This window comes from Egretta garzetta, unplaced genomic scaffold (genome assembly GCF_000687185.1).
Source record: "Egretta garzetta isolate BGI_Z169 unplaced genomic scaffold, ASM68718v1 scaffold136, whole genome shotgun sequence".
NCBI classification, from domain to species: Eukaryota; Metazoa; Chordata; class Aves; order Pelecaniformes; family Ardeidae; genus Egretta; species Egretta garzetta.
The window spans coordinates 5216689-5236799 of record NW_009260066.1 but is presented as its reverse complement, the minus strand read 5'-3'; the positions used below and the strand labels follow the sequence as shown (position 1 = coordinate 5236799).

The 20111-nt window shown below is 38.2% G+C and overlaps 1 protein-coding gene across 6 annotated transcripts in view; it reads left to right on the top strand.

Moving 5' to 3' along the window:
* Positions 1–20111, top strand: part of MEF2C (myocyte enhancer factor 2C) — a 125074-nt gene that overhangs the window by 88673 nt on the left and 16290 nt on the right. For 3 of the 6 annotated variants that reach the window (XM_009641153.2, XM_009641155.2, XM_035896627.1), the window contains exons 4-6: positions 108–251; positions 7162–7348; positions 8515–8562. In XM_009641153.2, the coding sequence (XP_009639448.1) occupies positions 108–251; positions 7162–7348; positions 8515–8562 (379 nt within the window). Of the gene's footprint in view, positions 1–107; positions 252–312; positions 451–7161; positions 7349–8514; positions 8563–20111 lie in introns of all 6 variants that reach the window. The other 3 variants (XM_035896630.1, XM_035896629.1, XM_009641151.2) reach the window with 2 other exon arrangements.

The window sequence follows — 20111 nt, the reverse complement described above, 5'->3', positions numbered from 1 at the left end:
CATGCTGTAAAATCTTCCGCCGCTGGGCAGCTTGTGCTACTGTAACACTGCTGAGTCTTTCTTGCAGCCTGTGTCAAGGATTGAACTTTCCAAATTATGTATTTCAGACGTTGAGAAAGAAAGGACTTAATGGCTGTGACAGTCCAGACCCCGATGCAGACGATTCAGTAGGTCACAGCCCTGAGTCTGAGGACAAGTACAGAAAAATTAATGAAGATATTGATCTAATGATCAGCAGGCAAAGATTATGTGTAAGTACTCTGAGCTCCCTTTCATTTTTTTTACTTTTTGATATTTCTCTGAACCTGGCAGGCATTGAACAAGAAAGAAAACAAAGGTTGTGAAAGCCCCGATCCTGACTCCTCTTACGCTCTCACCCCACGCACTGAAGAAAAATACAAAAAAATAAATGAAGAATTTGATAATATGATCAAGAGCCATAAAATACCTGTAAGTACCAAAGGTTAGATGGCTGTCTGCTGATAACTGCTGCAGTAACAAACCATAACCCTTTCAGTTCTGGCTTCTTAAGGAAAACATTTCAGCTGGAAACAGGCTTTAATAGCCCAATATATAATTAAACACTGTGGTCAGAAAATTTCACACAACATATTTTTCTTCCAAGCCTCTACCTCTGACACACAGACAAAGCCTACTATAGGTGAAACCTACAGAAGGAAGTGAAATATACATATATACATTATATTCACTTGATTTACAGAACTGTTTTACCACACCACTCACCCAAATTACATCTAAAAAATAACGATGGAAATCTTTCTTTGTGGACAGGCTAACGAACCCACAGAATACTTTCTGTGGTGATATAGAAAAAACAATGTAGAACTGAAATTCCTTTATATATAGTAATTAGTGCGTTCTGTGCGTGTCACTTCAGTTCTCAAGTGTCTCTGCTAAACTCAGTTGCAGCACTGAAGGGTTACAGCTACTTGCTCGCTGCAGAGAAACAGACTGCATGAGAGCCTAATGGTAGGATTCAGACATGTTTGTGTGTTGGGGTGATTTTACAGCTTTATCAGAGAATTTGCTTTGACCTCATCAGCATTTCTTTAATGCTTTAACATGAGCTAAATTTTGTTTTAACCAAGTCAAAATTTCTAACCATCAGTCATATGCCTTGCCAGATATCTAAGAGAAATAACTCTGCATGTGCTATTTTGTTTGCACAAGACCTACAAGGGGAGAATACTTTTGTTACTATGTTTAATACTCCATTTATAAAGCCAACAAAAAGAATGTAGAGATTTGGAGGTTATATTTGGCCCTTCAAACGTGTGTGGAAGAGAAAGCAGAAAACCAAAGATTTGCCCAGGTCCAAAGAAGCATCTGAATTTGCATAGATAACTGCTTGCTGCTGGAAGAGATCATTTGGATGCGTTCATTCCTCATTCCCACATGCAGGTTGTACAGTTAGCTGCCAAAAAAGATGTCTATGTACTCAGAATGAGCAAAGTCTCTTCTGCAGTGCTAGCCAGTTGATAAGTCCTAAGCTGAGGATACCTCTTAAGGATGCCTAGATTCTGTCTCATGCAGTGTAAGTGTTCTTTCCGTTAATTCTCAGCAGAAAGATTTTCATACAAGTTAATTAAAATTTGAAGAAGTTATCACATCATGTATTTTGGGGGGAAAAAAAAAAATAATAAAGATTTTCCCAGAGACCAGAATTTCACCAAATTTGATAAATTAGTACTTGGAATGGCTGGTTAATGATGCCCAACATGTATATAAAATATCAGGGAGGAATATACATACATTCCGCCCTTTTTTACCTCCCTTTTTATCTGCTTCTTTTGCATAGCTTGTTTTTCTCAGAAAAAAAAAGCCCTAAAGCCGTCACCATGAATTTGGTTCCTCGGGATGGAACTCAGTTTGACAAATGATGACTGCACCATTTAGGGTGACTGTTATAAGCTGGAATGCTTAACCCTTTTCCACGTCAAAATCTTGCCAATTTTCATTCCTTTCCTCTGTCAAGGATGACCTTTGGCTTGTTCAAATCAAAGTGACGGAATTTTCAGTGAGATAGTATTTAACCAAGCTACTTTTCCACTATAAAAATTGTGTCTGGGATGGTCCTTCAGATCCTCTGCTTCTCTCATGCTACCTGGTTTTGTTCCAACAAAGCAGCACATGTTACAACCATTTGAAATCTTAAGACATGAAAAAAAACTTGGAAAAAACCTCATTCCTGTGGTAGTGAGTTCTAGCACTTTCTTTACCTCCATAAGCATTTGGGAAAATCATCTTTTCTATAAAACCAGGAAAGTTCAAGGAATTAGCAACAACACAATCTAAACATGTTACATTGGTTTTGTCCTCCCCAAAAATGAATGTACTTTCCCTCTGGTTTCTTTCATTAAAGTTACATTTGACATCAAATATAGTCCTACTTCAACTATTAACTTGGCGATTAACTTGGTTTCCTGAGCCGTATTTTGGGTATAATGCAACTTCCTACCTTGCGGGGATGTTACAAGGTACAATGTATTATCTTTTTGTGAAATTGCTTCAGAGGTACAGAACTGCAAAATGGTAGCGTTTCTTTTCATGTAAGACAGGATATCCCTTCTTTGAATACTTCACACGCAGAGCTCAAGGGCCGTGTGCTCCATCAAGCTGCTTACCACAAAAGGAAGAATCAGTAGGTGTCCTCCCCTAATGCAACAGGACCTCCTTCTCTTAGTACAAGCCGAGATGTAATGGGCAAGACGGAGCTCAAAGCTAGTACATAATGGAAAATTGTAAATATAATATATTTTAATGCATATATAATATATTATATTATATGCAGTAATACTCTTAACTGTACAAATCAGTATTAACTGCAGGGAAGTCAGGAAAGTTGTATTCATTTACTTGTGATCATCAAAGGTAGCCAAGAAAATTGAGGGCAAGAAAGCAAAATTGAAAAAAAAGTCACCAAGTCAAGTCATTAAATCACTACTTACAAAATAAATAAAACAATGCAATGCCTGTGCCTCGTCTTGTAACAGAATAAAGCTGCTGCCAAATGAAAACAAAATTGGCTTTTGCTCCTAACAGCGAAGGCCAATAATATTTCCTCAGATCATTTTCTGGGGATAAGTATTTATATTGTTCTAAAACATCTGATAATAATTAGACATTTATTTGTAGTTTTCATAAGAGTGATGAAAGCAGAGGAGACAGAAATAGTCCACTAGAAGGGAGCTGTAAGTATCTCTGTCTCTAAATAAATGAAGGCCTGGTTGAACATGGGGAGGATAAAAACAATACTTAACGCAGAATGTTTGATCCATTAATTTCCAAGGGTTTCGAGTCCCCAACACTTTGCCTCGCACAACATACCACAGCTCGTGGAGCGCACATCTAACACAGCGTGTGCTGTACGCTGGTGGTTTCCTCTCAGGTGAGCCATCTGCCCCCCTTGGCAACTATGTCCAAAGGAGAAAAGACAGAGAAATAAAAAAAAAAAAAAAGCAAAATGTGGCAGGCTGCATACACATCAGAGTAAGGCTACGTCTTATGTTAGTAAACTAGCAAATGGCAAAGAGCATACCGAGGCAGCGGGAGGTGCTTATCTCTGCCCTGAACTGTTCTCACAGTCCCTGGCATGCGTTTGGCACCTGCCAAATAACGCTCTCCCAGACGATTCCTTAGCTCTGTTTGACAGTTAGCCCAGGCCAGGAACAATTCCCAATTGTCAGTTTATATGTAGTCATGATGGTTTTGAGGTTGAGAAAGCTTAGTAGTACGGACATGGACTGCTCCGTGACCTCAGATGGCCTCAGTTCCTAGGCAAGTTTAATTTACTAATATAGATATTACGCAAGTGCATCACAAGCTTTAATGTCCATCAGGCCTAGCTGGAATAGATATGCCCCGTGACTTACCACCAAGAACAGCTAAGGAATCTGCAGTAGGTGGCAGTTCTTAGTGAAGGACATATAAGCCTGTAACAAAATTTGGGCAACCAGAGCAAAACTGTAGTTAGAGACTCACTGTTTAATACTGGTGCTTATCCAGACAAACTTCTCTCTCTTACCTTTGACTACTGAGGAGAAGAAATAAAACTACTGTATTCCAGTTATAGTGTGTATTGAGCTGCAAAGCAGAAAGTAAACTGACTTTGCCCTGATAAAATTGCCTAGGAAATAGGCCATCTGTAAGTAGATGTAAGTATACCCAGACAGTAAGAAAAATGGTGAAAATGAAACCATTACTAAAGAAATTAAGAAAATAATTTGCTTGACTAGTTTAAAAAGAATTTCTAAAATGACAAAAAGAAAGCTAAATATCTGTTTCAGCAATGTTTATATATTTCAGTGATGACTAGTGAGACTGGCAGCCGCAAGAGCAACCAAGACTGGAGGTCTTTTGTGCTGTATTAATGTAGAAAAAGACGACTTCAGCCCTTGAAGGGTTTGGTTTGTACGTGGAGGAAACACAGAGCGTAGTAATGAAAGTAGACAAGCCTGTTGAGGATTGGCGAGACCTTCAGATTTGTGTTTGTACCTGTTTTAGTGTAGATAGGTAGCTCAATGGAGGTTGGGATTAGGAGAGTAAATTGAGAAAATAGAGACAATATCAGTGTCATCAGCTGTCTGCCCAGTCTCAGAGGGCAGATTTCACAGATCTCATGACAGAGGTGAAAAAGACACTGTGAGAAGTGCTCCCCAGTGGGTGACACTCAATCTGACATGGGCTGGCACTCGAGCTGGCAGCATCATGTGCTCGAAGCCACCGGGCAGAGAGATCACCACAGCCCTGGATGTTGCAGTAACAAGAGACTCCATGTTGGCTTATTCCCGTCTCACATCAGGCTGGAGGTGGAGCTAAGACAACTATCCTCATGTGAATTCCAGGAGCAGCCAGGCACTTCTGACTTACATGGGATTTGGGTCCTTCTGTGGCCAGTGAAGGGGATGCCTTGCTTCAAAGCATACCTTCCGGCTGCTAAAATGTTTCAGGTTACGCTAAGTGAACCTATTTCCAAGGAGCCTAGACCTCAGTCATGGCACACCGGTACTCCTTGTGCTCTGTACTTTGTACATTTTCCTTTGAAAGACAAGACACACATGCAGCTAGTGAGCTGCACCTCAACTGTAAAAACATCTGCAGGAAAAAAAAAAAGGTTGCTCCCGGAAGAAATAAAGAACATACTTCAGCAATCACATTTTTCACCACGTAATTATTCATTCCCCTTTTCTTATTTGTGAGACACAAACATTAGTATGTTTCAGGATCCCTAGGCAGACCTGGCAGCACGGGTAGTTTTGCTTCTCACCCACTGAACGCATAGTTTCCCAAGACACCTCTCCTCCTCTTCCCACCTCTACTTAAACCAATCGACCCTATGGAAAATATGGCCCTTGGGGTGCACTTTTGACAAGCTTCTCGGCAAAGGGAGGCAAGTCCCAGCCTACAGCCCTGGCTGGGGAGCAACACCAGCAGGTCCACCCGCGCAAGTGCCCTACCTGATCTCAGCCATCGTGCTATGGCCATCTCTCAAAACCCAGGCTGCAGGCCACGTAGAGGGTTTCAGAGCTAAATTAACACCTCGAAATAAGTCCTGAGGAGTTTGTGTAATGTATCCTCCACAACATACCCCAAACTAAAATCTTGCTGTGTGTTTCAGTGGTTAAGCAAAATGATTCCTCTATATTTAGAGGAAAATTATGTCTGCCCCTAGAAAGGGGAGAGGACAGAAAAGAAAAAAAAAAAAAAACTTAAGGGCTAACCGTAATTTGATGGCCACCGCTGTAATACAGAGGGTGCAGCGAACAGCTCTGGCCAGCCAGAGAAGAGACATGTGGGTGGCACAAGGTCAGGGTGCCTCTGTTGCCTGACACAGCAGATTACGTGTCTGGCTCTCAACATACTCCCTCTAGGTCCTTGAAGACTTACCAGTACTACCAGCTGCCAAGAACAAAATTAAAATCTGTGATTTCCTCCCTCTGAAGGTGTCACAAGGCTGGTTTAAAGAATTTTTTGATGGGTTTAGACTCTTGAAACTTAGAAGATTTTTAAATGGCAAGTTAAGGAGTTCTTTGTTTGCACTCAGGTATTTGAATATTTAAAATGCTGTCAGGTAATTCTGAAAAAGTTTTCTTTCTGTTCACAAAGAAAAGAAATTAATTCTTTTTAAATTAGGTGAATTAAATATGGAGTTCTAATGTATTCTAATGCCACCAGAGTCATAAATTCAGAGAAATTTAGGCAACTGCCACCCAAGAAAGCCCCAACCAATAAACCCACCAACCAATCAAGAACACCTGAGTTGGGCTTTTCAAGAACATAATGAGAATCAGGTACTGCATCTCCTTGCACCCTCTGTCAGAGTGGTCCATAATTTGGTTCCTTTTTGAAAGGGAATCTTGCAAAGGAAGGAGGCTCAGGAGGGGATCCTGCCTTAAAGTATGAAAACAGTATATTGAAACATGTCACCAAACACCATCACCCACACCCACCCCCCTGCAAAAAACCTAACCCAAAAATACCCAAAAAAACCCCACAAAGAACCCAAAGACTGGTGTGCCTCTGGAGTTCTTGTATTTGCTACCTGTCCCTGAGTAGAACTTTGTTTCTTTTAAGCCCCTCCAAGCTAAGATAGAAACTTTTTAAAAAGTCATTTACTGGGGTAGCGTCTTTAATATGATTTGGGATCATTCTGGTTGCTAAAGCAACATAAGCTGAAATTAAAGCTTTCCTTTTTGCATTCCACACCTTCTAATTTTTCTCCATGCAATGAAGTCATCATAATCATGTACCTTTGATCTTGCAGTCATCTGTGACACTAGATTAAGATATCACAAGTGAACAATTACAACTTCACAGAATGAAAGAAAAAGAAAATTAAGCCTCATAAAGCAAGGGTTTGTTTTAAATAAAAAAAAAAGGTGAAAAAACCTTTCTCATTCTTACAAAGTAAATGTGCAAGCCGTGTTAAAGGAAGATGGAGTCATGATTTGAAAAATCATATTTAAAAGCCTTGGTAACTCTTTTGAAACTCTTCTCTTGACTCTTGGGGGAGGAGGGGTGAGCGTAAATATTTTAACCACCAACTACAAAATATTTGAACTAAATATAGAGTAACTGTACATGAAGGCTGTTGTGCTTCTGTACTATTCTCGTCTTTGTTTCCCTTTTTTGCTTGTACAGGCTGTTCCACCACCAAACTTTGAGATGCCAGTTTCTATCCCAGTGTCCAACCACAACAGTTTGGTATACAGTAACCCAGTCAGCTCACTGGGAAACCCCAACCTCTTGCCGCTGGCTCATCCTTCTTTGCAAAGAAATAGCATGTCTCCTGGCGTGACACATCGGCCTCCAAGTGCAGGTAACACAGGTAGGCTTTGTTCAATCCCATCCCGTTAAATGTTCTTTTATCAGCTGCTTGTGTGGCTTAGGTCACTTTAAACTATACTCTGAGAAACAAGAACTCCGTTTTTAACGGTCATAACAGTTTGTTCAAAATTGCTGTGTTGAAAAATCAAAAGAGCCAAAGGGGTTTATAGTCCCAATTTAGAAAATAAAAAAAATAAAAAAAAAAATAGGTTCTAGAAAAAGCTGAATATTGATGAAGATTAAAGGAAATCAATAAAAGGATAAAAGGGCAGACAATTTGCTGTTTCATAAAAAGGCAGCTTGTCTGCTTAATTCATGCAAGAACTCACTATACCATAAAGCTTAAGGGGGCAGGGGAGAAAATGTAGCCAACGCAAACAAGTTGAAGCAAGTAAAATAGGACACTCATTACTTAAGTCATCAGGCTAGAGGCTAAACGCAGAATTTATTATTAGTTATGAATTCACAGGTTCCTTGATGGGTGTGTGTTAGCTGGGCTCAGTACGTGAGTGCCTTGTACAGCAAGAGGCTGTGCTTTGCTCTGGTGATGATGAGGGCTCACCTCTGAGTAGGATAAATGGGGATTAAGTTCATTCAATCTGTCTGGCTGAAGCAACACCAAGATCCTTAAGTATACCGGATTCAAAGTACCATTTGAGGTCCCCAAGTGCAAAGAGAAGTTTTAGAAATCCTTAGAGTGAATGCCTATGAAAGGCTGAGAAAATTGAAATGAAAAGCTATGTAAATATGCATTATAGCTTCTGAGTTATGTTCTCATACAGGAACTTTCAGTCTCTTCCTCCCAATTCTATGTAGAAGCCTTTGCTTTTCAGACTAATACTGAACTAAAGATGGTTTTCAAATTAATAACTACTATACATAACTTTCAAACATAATTTTTTTTCATATGCTGTGGAATTATGAAAATAAAATAATGAAATGTTGTGTACTACGTATTTTGTTTGTCTTTGACAGGCAAGTATCTTGTATGGGTAACATTTAACATTACAATTTTATGAGTATGGGTCTGATCCAATGCCTGTGGAAGTCAGAGTAGAACAGTGGCAGGCACTGGAGCAGGCTGTTTGAAGTTAGAGAAAATGTGTTGAATGTTTGCCTGTTATAATTTATCGTGCTCATTTGTAGTATTTCATTTCAACCCCCTAGGTGGCCTGATGGGTGGGGACCTCACAACCGGTGCAGGCACCAGTGCAGGTAAAGAGCAAAGAATTCGTATTTATTTTTCTAAGTGAACAAAGGACTTCCTTCAAAGGCCAAGTCCTAAAATAGCTCTATGCTGGAGGTGGGATATTAGAAAGTGATCAGCATTCGTTTATTTCCCCCAGCTGAGGGGTGGGGAGTTGATATTTGTGCTTCTCTTATTTGGAGGAAGAGCCTTGTTTTCAGCAATGTCGAAAATCTTGCACCTCAACAAATTCCACAGATACAAATGTCTGTTTTCCTTCACATTAGCCTTTCCATAAAAACTTCTGGGTCCGTTGCATAGCCCTGCTCAGGCAAAACTCCTACCGAGGCCAGTGTCAGAAACCCTGATCCTTTTCAAGTCACAGGGAGCTTTCCCGTTGATTTTAGTGGAATTGGGGTTTCATTTTATGAATTTAAGCTTGAGTAAAGATTTTGATACCAAGTCTTTTGTTAGACTTCAATCTACTGAGCACAGATTTGATTTCAAGCCCCTGCTTTAAGACCATTGCTAGTCAGCAAAATCTGTTAGCATTTGCTTAAATAATCAGTAATTAACTTAAGCTTAGTTTTATGTATTTACTTAAGTGCTTTGGTACACAACAGGGAAAGGATTTTCAAAATACCCATGCAGAGAAAAAGATTAGCCCATTTAGTCCTGCTCCCATAGAACTAATGACAACTGTACTCGCTAAGGTCTGTGTTATCAAAGCAATGTTGTCAGAGTAGTCCCCTTTGCTCAGTAAACTCAGTGGTTTGCTAGCAATGTCAGCAATGTTGCATTATTACAAATACGGATTACAAAAGACAATGGCAAGATTACTGTTTCAGTTTGAGAAGTAAACACATATGTTCGAAGAAAATAAGCTGAGTCGTACAACATGGAGCACATCCAATTTTACTGGGTTAACTGCTCTCAGAAAAAACTGTATGGAAAAATAGTTGGAAGATCCATTTTGTGCACTATAAACCAAGGCTGCTGATTCTGACGTTGTCTCATAAAATTAACTTATAAAGAAATTCTGGGTATAGCGATCTTTTCTTTCTTGGCTCTTCTCAGCCTTCGTTAGACCACCCCCCTTTTATCTTCACACATGGATGAGTCACAGATGTTTGTGTGATGCATTTGTAGAAAAATTGAAACTGCGCAGCACTGTATCAGAAAGGCACTTTAAACCCTTGCTGAAGCTTTGAGGGGTCATTTTGTATTAATTTAGGAGAAGGAAAGGCAGACCACGGGAACTTAGCTATTAGTCTCCTTTGTTCTCAAAAAAAAAGAAAGCATGATAGAAAATTACAGTTTTGTTAATTGTCTTTTGTTAGCCTGCGAAACACAGCTAGAGAAAGATTAATTCTGGCGATGGTCGCAAATCATCTTGCTTTAACCTCGTGTAGTAGAAACTTCAGGAACGGCAACGGAAGGACTCGTATAGGAAATTGATTGCCCTATTAAGGGGCTCCCTCTACTGGCTTACTAAGAAATATCATTGTCTCGTCACTGGTTTCCCTGTTCCTTTAAAAGGACGCTGGAAAGCGATTAGTAAAAAAGGCAATGTTTTCTTTTAAAAGGTGCACATTCTAAAATAAAAGTTCCTGAACACTTATAATCTTAATTATCGTCGTGCTTAATAAAATCTGTATATCAATATGCCAGCTGAAAATTTATATTCTTTCTAAATACATTTTTTTTTCTTGGAAATATATTAAAAGCATATATAAGCGTAGGAAGAGGAATAGCCTGGTTATTTACTCACAAATTAAGAATTTGTATTTCCTGGGCACAGGGTTATGCATTAAGCTCTCAAACAATGTAACTTTGGAGTAGGCAATTGATTTGAGGGGCGTATATATGAGGGGCATTGCTAGGAATGCATCATAAATATTTAATCGTATGAATAGTCTTTGTTCTTTATCTAGCAATAAGAGCTTTAAACACCATTAAAGAAGTGTTTTCTAAATCTCTTAAATGCAGAGCAGTAGGAAGAATTTGATGCAAAGCTGGAGGAAGATGAAAAGGTCACTATAAGGTTGAATCCTCTGTCTTAGTTGCATCATACCACAATGGCACTATTTTGGACAGTCCTCTTTCTTTAGGGTGCAGAAGAATAAACATCAAAAGTTCTCTTTGTTCATCATTCTTCACAAGAAACAGAGACCTCTGTGTCTTTTTTTTTTTATTTGGCATCTTAGAAGCTGGTAGCATGATCATGTGGTTTAATCTGTTGAGGTTCATATTTCTGGCCAAATTAGAACATTATGAATTTGCATTTTTCTGCAGTGTTCAAAAATAGCATATATTCAAAATAACATACTCCAAGATGAAGAGTCTAAAGAGTTTCATTTCTGCCATTATAAAATGAAACTACTCTTGATTGCTAACACCAGGCCTCAGTTTCTGCACTACTTTAACAAATTACATTATAACAAATTACATTATAACTGCAATATCAGAAATGGAAAAAGATTAGTTAAGCCTGTGTTTTGAGAAGTATGTTATTTTGTTGGGTTGGATTATTTCAAGTAATAACCCTGAAATCATCCACTATTTACCTTGGGAGTCAACCCAAGACATAAATAGAACTTTTAAAAGCTGACTATTTCTTTATTACCCTACACAACTAAATCCCGTCAGAGGTATTTTTAAGTTAAACCAAGGTTATCTCAGGTTTGTTAAAGTAAATTTTTTCTTAGCCAAACACTGATTGAATAGTTTCTATCATGTGATAGTAGCAATTGCCAACAAAATTGGAGTGAACTTCACATTTAGTCTAGTTGCTAAATTGTAAATACAGCAATGTCTTTGGCACTATTCTCTCAAACCAGAGGCTTTCGACTGAAAGAGAGAACAAGAACTTTTTGGACCCAAATCAGTATGGACTAAAACCATTCTAGCTTACCCCATAACTCATATGAAGGCTCAGTGACACATGACCTGGTTACATAATAGACTATGTGAAGTTCTTTTAATTTTTAGGGACCATAGTCTTTAACAAAACCACTTAATGGTGACTTGACCAGAAATAAATGTTTATGAAGTTTTAGTACTGTAAATTATGTGAACTCAAGTTTTATTCAGTGGCTCAATATTATGTTGAAACCCTGATAAAAGGTTAAAACTTCAAAAATATTGCAATATTTTTAAAGTCAAAATACAGTAGTACTGGGGGATGTCTTTCTTTGCATCTGTACTTTAAACTTTTGATTTTCAAACTGAGCTATATTTTCAGATTGAGTTATATTTTTCATTTTTTATATCGTTTTCAGATTATGGCATTTTGTGTTTTATAATTAAGTTTTCTTTTGAATGGAATAAGTCCATCTAAATCAACAGAATTTCTTTACATTTTATACCACTAAAAATAATAAAATTGAAGGAAAAATTCTACCTAAAATTTTTAATCCAGTATGGGTATAATAAAAAATATACTTGCTTTAATTGTTTGTTCACTTCCTGTAATTTGTTTATTTCACTATTTGATTTTTGTACTGCCTCCATCTTAACATTAATATTAAGCTAAAGGAGCAAGTCATTCAAAAGTACTTGGGACACTACAAATGCTGTCAGAGGGGCCAAGTGCTTGTTTTTTTAAATCAAGCATCCTCAAACTACCTTTAAACCTATTCTTCAAAATCATTAGACACTGAAAAGATTGGTAGCGCATTTTGAAAAATTCATCCCATGTCTTTTTAATAACAGAATCCCACATTTACCTATAAATCAGTAGCTAGTCATTTTCTTCTGGAAATTAACCACAAGCTAACAGTTGCCTTCTTGTCTTCCGAGGGCTGAGGTCCTGGATCTGCCAGCCAATATCATAATTTGCTAGTGCTTTCCTGCTCCTTTTTCTTTTCTTGGTCATGTACTGACTGTGGGTGAATGTATTATATATTCTACTAGTATTTCAAGGCACATGGGAATATATATAATAGTAGGGGTTTTTAATTTATAAGCCCTCAGGGTAGAGGCAATCTGGATTGTATCTTCTCAAAAAAGTGTGATTTACTGAAAAGAAGCAATCTGCCCAAATAAACCTACAAGCAGTACCAAAAATAAGCAAGTATTTCAAAGGCACCTAGTTGCATTAGTGCCTTTTGAAACTATTAACTATAAATAAGCAAACTAGTACTAAAAAAAAAAAGAAAATTAAAAGGTTAGATAAGTATTCTCCCCCATGCCCTGAAATCATGCTTGACACAGTCAAGAGAAGATAATTCTTAGGCTACAAGTGTGGAATATGTTAAATAAACAAGTGTGTTTAGAACAATGATTCCCAAACCGCAGTTTATGGGCAACCTGTTAACACTGGGCTGGCCAGGGCGAGCATGGTAAGTTGTTGCCCTTCCCTTATTACTCGATGAGTGCCATCACCCACAGACCTCTGATCCAAAGATTGGGCAAGATGCGGTACAAAAGTGTAGTAAACAATAGTTCCTGTCCAAGGAAGTTTACAGTCCAAAAGAAAGAACATGCAGTCATTCATAACAGAGTCTGTGATGCAATAGTGCCAAATCCAAACAATAAGAAATCATAAATTGGCAGGTTGCCTTAAAACCACATAGGGGCATAAGAAATAGAAAACACAACAGCTCCCCTTTTCTCTTTTTCCACCCATATTATGCCATTAAATGTTCCTTTTCCAAACTTTCCTCCATATAAGGAGGCTATATACTTTTTTTTCAGTGTTTTAAGGGAAGAACCTGTGGATAGATTTGTGATAAAGCAGAGGGAACACTAGAACTTCCCTGGCATCTCTAACACAAAGTATGAAGGAAATAGACAGTCTGTCAGTACCTGAATTTCATACCTGTGTAGGCAGTCAACACAGGCCTTTCCAAAATTAAGCCCTATTTCTGCCCTAAGCAACTGCTCTGTTTTATACAGCTTATTTTCATGCAGGTAAAAATCACATCAGTGAAACTTTGAGGATAAGTTTGAAAGGATAGATGCTGCTGTCTGTGTAAAAATCAAACAAATCTTGCATTGGGTGTCATGCAAAGGTTGGATGTGTGTGTTTTCAGCTAACTCGTGTGACCTTTTACCAATGAAGAGATCCACCTAAGGTCACTCTGAGTAACCTCAGTGAAAATCTGTGAAAATTTGGCCTTTATTAGGTTTCCATGAGTTGTGTTAGTGTTGACTTAGTAATTTATTTAGTTATTCTCTCGCTCATCATCTCTCTAATCAGCAGTGTCTCAATATTTGTATTTATAAAAAGACAGCTTGAAAGGATTGAAAGGGAGAAAGCCCTAAGTTCACATGTAATGAACAATTAAGTGAGTCATACAAACTGTGGTTCTTTGTAAGTGGGATTTTAACGACAGGCATGATTGACTTCTTTTCCTTTATGACAAGCAGTTTCAAATGTTCCTCAAGAATAATTTGGATTCTTTAGATAAAGTCCTTTTCCTAGTGAAGTCTGTGGGAATTTTATGCTTTACTTCAGTGAGACAGGGATTTCATTGTTTTTTTTGTCTGTGCATTCTTTCTCATTAAGGCACCACACTGTCTTCTGTTGCACACTGCAATCCATATTCTTGCTCAGATTCAGAAAATACAAGAAGGCATTGCAAATTAGCAAACATCTGGATTTCATGCCTTTCCTGAGTCCTGAAAGAGATAGTTGATGCCTCCTGGATCTGGAATGCAGCAATGACTTTGCTCTGAGAAAGAAAGCAAGAAATGCATTTAACCTCTTGAATCTGGGACTGCAGCCACATGTGGGAGCTCCTGGCAGTATTAAGTTAATGTGACCCCTGCCCCTTAACTTTTAACATGACTCCCCAATTAAGATATTCAATCCATAGATTCCATTTGTTTTCCGAATCTCTTGCAAGCTGATTTTTCCTTTGATAGCAGTTGGAACAGTCTCCAGAAAGAAAAGCCAGAGGAGACAGGGATGATTTTGTTACTGATCTTTTCTTTGCAACTACTTAAATTTCAAAACAAATTTAAGTACTATTATCTATGTGCAAAACACTTTCCTTTTCTGTGTGTATTTGTTCTAATAACATTGGTGAATTAAAAATGTAAGTATAAGTCATGTGTGTGTAATATACATAGCCCTGAAAATTTCCTGACATTCAATTTGGAATTATGCATTCTTCAGTTTTCAATAATTTTGCATTTAGCAAAAATCAACAATTTAACTTAGCTACATATTTATGGAAAAAAAAGTGTTAACAGTTATTTCTAAAATTTATTTTGGGAAGCAAGAAAGTACATTTTTCAATAATGTGTTCAGTTTATAGTTGAAATTACTTCTTGTCTTGAAATATTTTTCATTTAAAAAGTATTTTTCCCAAAAATGATAATTGATTTCAAACACCCAAAAAAAGAAATTATCTGTCATTAGCAAATAATTTTTTAAAAGCAGATGATTTGTCAAAGGCTCCCAATCAGGCAGTCAGGAGGAGAAATAAGTCTACCTTCCCCCGATTCATATCTTTTTCCTATATATTTCCAGAAAATACTATATTTTTCAGTAATGTAGTTTTCCCTCTGACATGTCGGGGTTTTTTCCTTTCTTCTGACTCTACAACATCTCATATTAAAAAAAATATTGATTGGTTTGTTTTGTAAGCAGGACTAGAATGGAGCATCTTTTCAGCTAGCATACAGGAAGAAGATACATGCTCCTAAAACGCATTATTTAATTGCTTTACTGAAATAAGAATTAACTTGTAATCACAAGAGATCTGCTGAGATCAGAGTCCTGAAAATGTATTTTGGAGAAGGGGGTTATCTCAGATAGGTGCAGTCCGGGCATGATTTGTGCATCCTGCATATGTTAAGAGATCAGGCTTGCTCCGCTTACAGCAAGATTTTCGGAAAAGCTGTTATGCAACCTAAATTTCAGATAAGCACCACTGCAAACCGCCCTCGATTGTTGGTGCTGACCTCTCCTAGTAGTCTAAGCCCTAGTGTGGAAGATCACTGCATTCCTAGTGCGGAGTGTGGACTGACCTTTGCAAACGTGAACAGTGAGCGAGGAGGGAGCACGGCGCAGGGTCGGGGACGTTGCTCTGTGCCTGCTCCTCGTGGTAGCAGCTACAGTGCCAGCGGCAGGGTGGCTGTTTTACCGTGGTAAGCCACTTCTGAATGACCGTCTGGTCCCTGACATTTTGTTGGGACCTTAAAAACCTAAAACGCACAGGAATGTGGTTCTGGTGCTCGTGTGTTTGAACTACAGAAGTGTAATATATCCATAAAGCGCAAAAAGACCGCTGTGTAACTAAGTTATTTCTCTCAAAAATTACAACTTACTGAGCTGATTAGGTGAAGCTTCAAGCCAAACAAGATAACTTGAAATAAATGTGTTTTGAGGTTAGCATAGCTATTGATAAATAGCCATGTTAGAACAAAATAGTGTTGTGGAAGTGGAAATTAATGAATCAATGCAATCAGAAGTAAAGATATAGGAAAGAGAGTGTTTCTGCATTAAAGCTATATGCTCTGAGAACCCTGAAGTGAGGTGCCCTTAAAGAATTATGAAAGCAAATAGTAAGATGCCATGACCAGACAATATAAGTATACTGACAATAGTAACTGTACTGCAAAATTTAAAAAAAAAAAAAAAAAAAAAAAAAAAAAAAAAAACAAAAAAAAAAAAACCACACACAAACAGGACCTGGATCATCTATTGCTCTGTTTCTTTACTGAGTGAAAAAGGGAGGAATAAGGATGATCACCCTCAAAGAAGGAGGAGCACTCCCCCTTCTCTCAGGCCCTCACTGCCTCTGTGATATACTCCTGTTCCAAAGGTTGGAAGGAAGGAGTCAAGAGCTGTGCTGAAATATCTGCCTGCAGCTTGGGAAACCTAATTGCAATAAGAAATGCTTCACAGTTCCTTATGCGGGTAGCCACAGGCTAATTCTGCAGACAGTCAGGTGCCACCTTTACATTTATTTTATTAAGGTGTGGACTCGTAGACTAAAGTGGGAGAACTTAGTGCAAGAACTACTTTAGAAACATTTAAATACAGATCTTACCATAGCAACAAAATGTAACTGCAGTGTTGGTGATCAGGTTAGTTTGACGTGTACTTAGTTATGCCCTTGACTCAGCAGTAAAGTGAAGTGTAATGGTCTGTGATACACAGGTCAGGTTTCTGTTCCCATGGTCTTTCATTCTAGATCTAAATAAACTCACCTATTTCTCCATGTGGCTGAAAAAGCATCTCATATTTCTAGCCTCCTAGATTCATGGCATGTCCTTAGATTTCCAGAAATGTGTTTTGCAACATGTTCCGCATTGTCAAGCGGCCAAAGAGCCCTTTCTTTACTTTCAGCTTCTGCCTGAGAAGCATCATCTCTGTCCTGAAGGAAATCTGAGCCCCATTGCTGCAGTACGGGATACACGTGCCCTTTTTCAGCAATAGCTGTGTGCACCTGCAAATGCTCCACATGGAGTAGCTTGTAAGGATGTTCCAGACTTTATATGGCAATAGCCCAAGGGTTAGGAATAATTTTGACTGTTTCAGCCATGTAAACAGTTCATTAAGGTAGCCGGCAGTACTCAACATGAAGATTTGAAGAGGAAGAGTTGGTTTTTAATTCTTTCATGATGGGGAACATGCTGCCAGGACACCCTGGAGTCTGAGGGCCGCTGGGGGCTGGGAACAGAGGGGGCTTCTCAGCCAGGACCCATCCCGCTGCCCCAGCCAGGGCAGAGCCAGCCCCAGGCATCCGGCACCTCCACGGGGATGGGGATGGGCCAGGATGCTGGCCCATGGGCGAGGGTCTGTATCAGGCCCAGTGAGGGGAACCCTAGGGCTGTTTAGAGGACTGTTAATGACACTAGACAGGGGATTTAGCGGTAAGACCCATAACCGTCCCAGTATGTAGGATCTGAGCCTAAGTACTTGAACCAGTCCAGGGACATAGCAAAACTGAAAAACACAAGTCATAGAACAGAGAAGTCACTTTCTTCATACTATACTACAAATATAAGCAGATCATACACACAGTTTTCCTTTGGAAAATTGACAAGACCATTTACCTCCCCTGCAATGCAAGCAGGGGAGATTTGCCTGGTTTCCAAAATGAGATCTCACTAACACCGGGAATTGTGAGATGGGGGACACAGTGTAACCTTCAGCTTTGTGCAGTCCCAGTGCAGGTGGCCCTCCATCTACACCTAAATTGTCTACAGTATTAGCCATATTTTAGTGATTTCCAAATACTGTCTTTTTTTCCCAGCACAGGACAACTGTAGTGCCATTACAGCCCTTTACATAGCTTTAGAGTCCTAAAGCAAGAATTTCCCATTAGCAGTTATACCACCTGCATGGCAAGAATGAGTGAGTTAGAGAGAAACCTGGATATCAACTTAGTCTTATATTGTTGAAGGAATCTCTACCTTTTTATTTACATTATTTCTAAATGGTTGTTTTCTAAAACCTTGACAAAGAGTTGTTGAGGCAGTTCCATCCTCGTTCTCTTCCCATTCTTCCAAACGTCTATGCATTCACAGCACTTCCATCCTACTTCAGTCCAAAAAGCAGCTGATATTCCACAAGGTGCTTGAGAATTCTTTCACACAAAGTCACTAGGTTTTATATACCACATCTGTCTGAGTTGGCTCCCAGTAATTCAGTGAAGAAGGTCCATTAGTGTAACATTGTGGGAATGGGAAGCTACTTTAATACAAAGATTTTCTTTTTTCTGGGTGAGCATATCTGCAGGTTGGTTTTCTTCTACCACTTGCAGTTCATAGAGGTCATGTAGTGTGAAATGACTAGCATGCAACATGTGAGTAAGAACCTTCAATTATCTCTTTTAAAAATTATGTTTAGGTGAACACCAGTACAGCTTCCTGGCATTAGTGCTTTATTGTTAACATCTGTTTTGTTTGGGTGGTAAACCATAGCCTGCCCCAACAGTGTGTATGCACTAAAAAAAAAAAATTACACATAGATTTAAGAGAGAAAAGGAATGCTTTCATTGCCTTTTAATTACTATTAGGAACAATTAGCATTTCTCCAGTAAGTGGGAAAATCAACTGAGTGAAAAGTGCAAAATTGGGTGTAAATTTAGCAACATTTCTATTACTGCATTGATTCTTTTTTATACACAAATAATTTGAAGTGGAGGTAAATTGTAGCATAGTTGGCTGTCACATTTATATAGATTCATTCTAAATTTAACATTCTTTTTGAGAGGCTTGGTGGTCAGTCATAATATCATATATATGGGATGTGCTTCTAACATAACCCAGTATGAAGCAGGAATCCTCCATGAAATGGAATGCACATATTCTTGGAAGAATTACGATAATTTCCACGAGTGCATACAGTTGTTGGAGACTTGAAAGGACCATTAATATTTATTGAAACTCCTTTGAGAATTTGAAAGCTCTTTTCCTATCAAAATTAATGGGAGGTTGGTATCCCAAACTTGTAAATTCTCAACTCATATGGTCAGTGAAAAGCATTAGAGTAAATGAAAGAGAGATCAAAGAAAGGACATATAAATTGTGGGTCTTGTTCTTCATTCTTCTAGGACTACCATAGAGTTTTTTTCATCCAGTATATTTTTGTGTCTTTGAAATCACAAATTAAAAAGAAACAAGCAGGGACATGACAGGTTCAAAATTTCAAGAAATCAAAATAGAAAAATTTTCTGATTTTTCAAGACTTAAAGACTTTGAATCATGAAAATGCTGTTCAAGAATGTTGGGAGATATGGAAATAAATTATTCTTCTGCCATAAATGCTCAGTGCAGAATTGCCCTAACTCTGAAAATACCAAGAATGCAGCCACTTTGCAACCATTATAACACCAATGACCAAAACTACATGTAAGGTACAGGTGTTACTTATGCGGGATGAAAGAAAAGGAGTAAATTTTGTCTTGTCCTGACTAAGCTTGTGCCCTACTCGTACCCTTAAATTCTTAAAACATGGAAGTAACCATTTAAGATAGTAGTACATGAATTTGTAACATAGTTCAAATCATAATTTTCCATGAGTAAATGATTTTTTTTTTAATAATTCTTCCTGACTGACTAACTACTGGTGCACAAAAATAACCTTTCTGGATGTTTTTGAAAAATTATATTGCAGGGATTAATCATGCAGTCTGTACTTGGACAGAATTCCTTCTAAAGTCAGTGGCACTTGTGCCTAAATGCAGAATGTGGGAAAATGCCCAAGAAGAGCATTCTATGCTCAGAAAGCATTTGTCTTTATATTCTGCCATTAGTCCAAATACAAAGTCTGGCACCACATTTCATGACACGTGCTGCTCCACTAGTTCTGTCTAGAAACAAGCTCTTTTCTGTGTAAAATATTTTTACTCTCTCAAGTCAGTATAACAAACAACAAGAGAAAAATAATTTTCTCTGAAAACTTCTTGAATTGAAAATGCTGTAAATTTACAAATTCTGACATATGCCCTTTAAAACTTGTGCATCTACTGTTTTTATTTTCATTATACATTACAAGTTATATCCGTAATGTTTAAAAATGTTCTATTCCAGCAAAAATATGGCTTTTAACCAAATAAAAATGTAAAGCCAACTTGCTCTAAAATCCATCTGTTTTTCATTTTCTTATAATCTA